This window comes from Silurus meridionalis, chromosome 25, assembly GCF_014805685.1.
Source record: "Silurus meridionalis isolate SWU-2019-XX chromosome 25, ASM1480568v1, whole genome shotgun sequence".
Lineage (NCBI taxonomy): Eukaryota > Metazoa > Chordata > Actinopteri > Siluriformes > Siluridae > Silurus > Silurus meridionalis.
The window spans coordinates 15862501-15870000 of record NC_060908.1 but is presented as its reverse complement, the minus strand read 5'-3'; the positions used below and the strand labels follow the sequence as shown (position 1 = coordinate 15870000).

The following is a 7500-nucleotide window of genomic DNA, read 5'->3' as shown; positions in this document are numbered from 1 at the left end:
ACTCGCTTCCTGTCTCTTACCACACGTTACACTCAGCTGATCAAGGACATCTAGAGCTTAAGAGAAACGGTGCATCCTTAGTGAGTTGTAGATTTCATTTACGTCACCCTCAGAATGGGCTGCACGTGATGAGGAGACATCCTATAATTCAGCTCGCCTTATTTATCCATATTTCACATCGAGAACAAGTTTCCCCACAGCCCTGAGCTGTCAGTCATTTTCTCCTGCTCAGACCTGTGTAAGTCAAACTCTCTCTCTTCACTTAGTGTGTGGCAGTTACAGTAGTGTGTCTGTGTGTGTGTGCACACACCTCTGTAGGAGGTGTGGGGGATTGAAGAGTCATAAGGAATAACCTACCGAGGAACTGCAATGCAGAGACACCGAGCAAGAGAGAAAAAGAGAAAACGAGAGAGAGGCTGGATGCTATTACTTTGATCAACAGCATTCATTCAGCAATGCACACACACACACACACACACACACACACACACACACACACACACACACACACACAAACACACACACCTTTAAAACACCTTACCCTTTAGTGACTTTTGATGACTCCGTCATTCTCTCTCTCTCTCTCTCTCTCTCTCTCTCTCTCTCTCTCTCACTCTATGTCTCTTTTTCTCTCTCATTCATTTCCTGACCGTCTGAGTTATGTCTGGGCTTCCATGACAGTTGCTGTGATCATGAGCTCATGCCTTTGTTTTATGTTTTTCATTAAGCTAGCTTCTATAAGCACACTACACTACACTACACTCTTATACTACACACTACACTACACTATACACTATACTCTTATACTACACACTACACTATACACTACACTCTTATACTACACACTACACTACACACTATACACTATACACTATACTCTTATACTACACACTACACTATACACTATACTCTTATACTACACACTACACACTGTACACTATACTCTTATACTACACACTATACACTACACTATACACTATACTCTTATACTACACACTACACACTATACACTATACTCTTATACTACACACACACTACACACTACACACTGTACACTATACCTTATACTACACACTACACTATACTCTTATACTACACTACACACACACTACACACTATACTCTTATACTACACAGTACACTACACACTATACACTATACTCTTGTACTACACACTACACTATACACTATACTCTTATACTACACACTACACCACACTACACACTACACTCTTATACTACACACACTACACACTATACACTAAACTCTTATACTACACACACACACACACACTATACACTATACTCTTATACTACACTACACTATGCTCTTATACTACACTACACACTACACACACACTACACTATACTCTTATACTACACAGTACACTACACACTATACACTATACTCTTGTACTACACACTACACTATACACTATACTCTTATACTACACACTACACACACTACACACTATACTCTTACACTACACACTACACTCTTATACTACACACTACACTACACACTATACACTAAACTCTTATACTACACACTACACTACACACTATACACTATACTCTTATACTACACACTACACTACACACTACACACTATACTCTTACACTACACACTACACTCTTATACTACACTACACTACACACTATACACTAAACTCTTATACTACACACTACACTACACACTATACACTGTACTCATACTACACACTACTCTACACACTACACACTATACTCTTACAGTACACACTATACTCTTATACTACACTACACTACACACTGTACACTAAACTCTTATACTACACACTACACCACACACTATACACTATACTCTTATACTACACACTACACTACACACTACACACTACTCTACACACTACACACTACACTCTTATACTACACACTACACACACTATACACTAAACTCTTATACTACACTACACACACTATACACTATGCTCTTATACTACACACTACACTACACACTATACTCTTACAGTACACACTATGCTCTTATACTACACACTACACTACACACCACACTATACTCTTACACTATACACTATACTCTTATACACACACTACACACTACACACTATACTCTTATACTACACACTACACTACACACTATACTCTTATACTGCACACTACACTACACACTATGCTCTTATACTACACACTACACACTATACTCTTACACTACACACTACACTACACACTATACTCTTATACTACACACTACACTACACACTACTCTTATACTACACACTACACTATGCTCTTATACTACACTACACTACACACTATACTCTTATACTACACACCACTACACACTATACTCTTATACTACACACTATGCTCTTATACTACACACTACACACTATACTCTTATACTACACACTACACTACACTATACTTATACTACACACACACACACTATGCTCTTATACTACACTACACACTACACACTATACTCTTATACTACACATTATATTACACGCTATACTCTTATACTACACACTACACACTATACTCTTATACTACACACTACACTACACACTATACTCTTATACTACACACTACACTACACTACACACTATACTCTTATACTCTTCGCAAACCGCATCTGTAGCAAACTGCACATCCCAAATATATTCGTGTTAAGTTCATGGCTGTTTTTTTTTTTTTTAACCACAATTGCTGACCGAGGAGAAGAAATTGATGTGATCGCAGATACACTTACAAGGACAAGACAGACTTTTCAAGATAAATGGGGAATTGTGAGGAGAGGTCGCCAAAACAATTCAAAACAGTTGTTAGGCGTCTTCATTAACCATTTAAACTTTTGCCTATTGTAGAATTTGGAGAAAAACACACAATGTGCTTTTATATGAAATAATCAGGAAAAAAAGGAAATGCTTGAAGAACATACACATACACTAGACACTACTCTAACATAAGACACAACTACTACACTACACTAACATGCACCCAATGTCAAGAGACATGTCCTATGGCTTGCACCGAAGCACAATCTTTTAACACAACGCTGACATTGATGATCAATTCAGTGTGCTTCAGTGTGTCACTTTTACGTTTCCAAAGCATCTTTATCATTGGATGACCTTCACTGGCATCGTGTGTTAACACTGCACTGCATCTGTCCTGACAGAACACGCACCCAGATGTGCCTCAAAGACAAGATGAAGCCGACCAGCATGACATCATCAGTGACAGATCAGAGGACATTCTCTTTCAAATCGGCCTGAACGTTTCAATCCTGCCCCCTGGTGGTGTGTATAAGAATGACACATCTGCAGGACACAGACATGGAGCCACGCGTTGGGTGTTGTAGCGCACAAATCACTTTAGCAGGAAGCATCACATGCCTGCGAGGCTCCAAGCTGGGGTGTGAAGAGAAAGGACAGTGGGGTTTTACACTTCAGCATGTTATCAGCTACACAGGCTAACAAGGACATATGGTCAGCGACGTGTCCAGCATGAGTCCAGCCTGGGGAGGACATAGAGCCATATAGATCTAATTAAGTAAAGGCACTTGAAAATCAGTTATTATTATTATTATTATTATTATTATTATTATTATTATTATTATTATTACACTGTAATCTCACACACTACACGCTGTACAATTATACTACACCCTATACAACTATACAACTACACAACCACACTGCACTCCAGCACAACTCACTATACAACTATACAATTCAATACACACAATACAATTTACTTTACACTATACAATTACACTACACACTATACACCACACAACTATTCTGTACTTTCCAACACTACACACTATACAATAACACTATACAATAACACTACACACTATACACCACACAACTATTCTGTACTTTCCAACACTGCACACTATACAATAACACTACACACTATACAATAACACTATACAATAACACTACACACTATACACCACACAGCTATTCTGTACTTTCCAACACTACACACTATACAATAACACTACACACTATACACCACACAACTATTCTGTACTTTCCAACACTACACACTATACAATAACACTATACAATAACACACACTATACACCACACAACTATTCTGTACTTTCCAACACTACACACTATACAATAACACTATACAATAACACTACACTATACACCACACAACTATTCTGTACTTTCCAACACTGCACTATACAATAACACTATACAATAACACTACACACTATACAATAACACTATACAATAACACTACACTATACACCACACAACTATTCTGTACTTTCCAACACTGCACACTATACAATAACACTATACAATAACACTACACACTATACAATAACACTATACAATAACACTACACACTATACACCACACAACTATTCTGTACTTTCCAACACTACACACTATACAATAACACTACACACTATACACCACACAACTATTCTGTACTTTCCAACACTACACACTATACAATAACACTACACACTATACACCACACAACTATTCTGTACTTTCAAACACTACACACTATATCATTACACTGCACGCTGCATTCTTTCACTACATAATCTAATGTTACACAACCGGCTCTTATTGTATAAATACACAACCCAGGGCATTATTGTGACCATTTTGCTGTAGCAGTTTCCAGAAAAACAGGGGGTTTCCTCCGTCAGTTGTGCAAGCCAAGCCTTTCCAGTCAAACCAGTTTACAAATGACCCAGTTATTAAAAGTTGTTGGATGCTAAAAATGATCCACGAGTTCACATCCTGCATGTTTGACCTCACTCATTTTATTGAAGGGTGCCAATAATTCTGGGTTCAACTTAACTTAGAACAAACATGCAAAAAATACATAAATCAGAATAAATAGGTCATTTTATTTACATTTCTTTTATTAATAACACAATAAAAAAGACACTATAACAGCATTTAGGTGTGTTTTCTATTTGGAGTACTGGATGTTCTGTAACCAAATCCCCCAAACCACACGGTCCACACTGCGCATGCGCGTCACACCGCCCTCGGGATCTGCGCCCATTATTATCGGTGGCTTTGGGAATTTCCCAGGAAATCCCCTACAGTGCAGACAGCCTGATTAGATTCCCCACCTGTTTTCATATAACCACGCCCCCTGAGTTGCGATTGGCTGCGCTTGCTGTCAATAAGAACGATTCCCGTTCAGTGTGTGAGAGAAGGCGAGGCTGTGTTAGCCAATCACAGGAGTCGAGGCGGGATTTGTCGCAATGCGAGTAGGGAAAAAAGAAAGCAAAGCCAGCTAAAGGTAAATTGGGCTTTTCTGGAGAAAGAACGGAGTGGGCCGCGAGCTGTCCGGTTTCTCCGGGTGTAAATTCGCGTTTCGGGGTTTGGAAACTGATCCGGACATGGAGGGTGGAGCTGTAAGGCAAACCGGAGATGATTTGAGCAGCCAGAGCTAAGTTTCAACTTGGCCAAATTAGCTAGCTGGAGCTAGCTGCCGTGAGACGGTAGACTATAGCTGGTTCCGATAAAAAAAAAAAAAAAAAATAGAAAGAAAACCAAAACCGTGATCCGTAAATGGAGTGGATTCATCAGGATCTATCGCAAAATCTTAAAAGTGATCCTGGGAAGCGGAACCCCGGATTCGGGACTGGAACCAAATATGTTTCCGCCGGTTCGGGTTCGGATAAGGTAACGGAGGACTGGTGCGACAGTGGCCTGGATTCTCTCATCAGCGCCGAGTTCATCAGCATCGACGCCTCCGACCCAGTCCAGATCACCGCCGAACATTCAGACCCTCCGGATCCGTGGAGCGCAGTCCGCTGCAGTGTGAGTCCGGACGGGACCGAGACCGAGAGGTTGGACTCCGCTATCGGGGATTCGATCAACGATGAGACGGTGAGCAGTCTGTCCGAGCGCATCGGTACAGTGGTCCTGAGCGAACCGGCCCACCAACCGGGGCCAGAAGTGCAGGATCTGCGGAAAGAGGAGATCTTTAACACGCTCAGCTTCATATCGGAGGACGGAGACACGTGAGTAGCACAAACTGCTGGATCTCACCAGATCCCGAACAGAACCGCAGGAATTACTGTCTGTCTGGTGCTGTTATGTCTCAAGGTACATCATCATACGCTTTCATTTTCATGGCTTCATCGTCAGATGATTATTTTGTGAAATCGAGTGAAAAACCAGCACCACAAACACCTTCTCGAACACCTCAAACACCACCAATACAAACACCTTCTCAAACACCACTAACACAAACACCTTCTCAAACAGCACTAACACAAACACCTTCTCAAACACCACCAATACAAACATCACTAACACAAACACCTTCTCAAACACCATCAACTCAAACACCTTCTCAAACACCACCAACACAAACACCTTCTCAAACACCACCAACACAAACACCATCAACTCAAACACCTTCTCAAACACCATCAACTCAAACACCTTCTCAAACACCACCAACTCAAACACCTTCTCAAACACCACCAACACAAACACCTTCTCAAACACCACCAACACAAACACCTTCTCAAACACCACCAACACAAACACCTTCTCAAACACCACCAACACAAACACCTTCTCAAACACCATCAACACCTTATTAAACTCATACACCTTCAACACAAACACCTTCTCCAACACAAACACCTTATCAAACTCATACACCTTCAACACAAACACCTTCTCCAACACAAACACCATCAACACAAACACCTTATCAAACTCATACACCATCAACAAACACCTTCTCTTAAACAAACACCTTCTCCAACACAAACACTATCCACACAAACACCATCAACACACTAGACATCTGACACACCAAACTGCGCATGTGTATGTTTTGTTTGCATCAGAGAACAGAACTCTCCTATACCAGCAGGTGGCAGTAATCTGCATCTAAACAGGGAAACCGTTAGAGCTACTGAATAAAGTAAGCAGTGTTTCCACCTGCCGTAATCCTCACAGATTTGTGTAGATTTTTTCAGTTATGTCTGCTAAGCTGCACAGACAAGAGGAAGTATGATAACACGAGTCTGTGTGTTTCCTCTTTACGCCGTCATTATTTGCTTTCATCAGTTTCGTTGTTTTTCTTGTGCTAAGTTAAATAGCCAATCGGAGTTCTGCTTCTCGCCGACGAGCTCTGCCTCCGATTCGTCGTGCAGAATCGACCGAAAAACAGCCGTGAATTCTGTCTGGTTTCCTGCAATCAATATACTGTACATACCGTCATGTGTACATTTGTGCTGCTGAGATTCAGAGATGTTTATTCACTGTAACCCAAAGCATAGTTTACATCAGGAAACACTGAAACCGTTCACCATCATACCAAACATTGTGATGAACTGAGGATTTTAAGAAAAGTACGTTTTTACAAGTAATGTGATGTGTGTGCTGTTTGCATGAACTTTTTTAGAAACGCACTTACTGCTTCGTGAACATTCAGGATGATTCGAGAACTGCTCCAAAGCAACTGAGAAAAACTGA

General features: G+C 40.5%; 2 protein-coding genes across 3 annotated transcripts in view; one reads left to right on the top strand and one right to left on the bottom strand.

Annotated features, from left to right (window-relative positions):
• Window positions 1-4933: 4933 nt before the first annotated feature.
• The window catches only part of nfkbib (nuclear factor of kappa light polypeptide gene enhancer in B-cells inhibitor, beta), a 29913-nt gene continuing 27346 nt past the window's right edge, over window positions 4934-7500 (top strand). Inside the window, exon 1 of one of the 2 annotated variants that reach the window (XR_006924392.1) lies at window positions 4934-6026. Coding sequence is in view for 1 of the 2 variants with exons in the window: in XM_046839493.1 (XP_046695449.1) it covers window positions 5572-6026 (455 nt within the window). In the remaining variant the exon portion in view is untranslated. The remainder of the gene's footprint in view (window positions 6027-7500) is intronic. The other variant, XM_046839493.1, reaches the window with a different exon arrangement.
• Window positions 6033-7500, bottom strand: part of LOC124379274 — a 1536-nt gene continuing 68 nt past the window's right edge. Inside the window, exons 1-2 of the mRNA XM_046839522.1 lie at window positions 6776-7500; window positions 6033-6693 (exon numbers count right to left, since the gene is read on the bottom strand). The exon at window positions 6776-7500 is cut by the window's right edge and continues 68 nt beyond it. Of these exons, the coding sequence (XP_046695478.1) occupies window positions 6136-6693; window positions 6776-6847 (630 nt within the window). The 5' untranslated portion in view covers window positions 6848-7500 and the 3' untranslated portion in view covers window positions 6033-6135. The remainder of the gene's footprint in view (window positions 6694-6775) is intronic.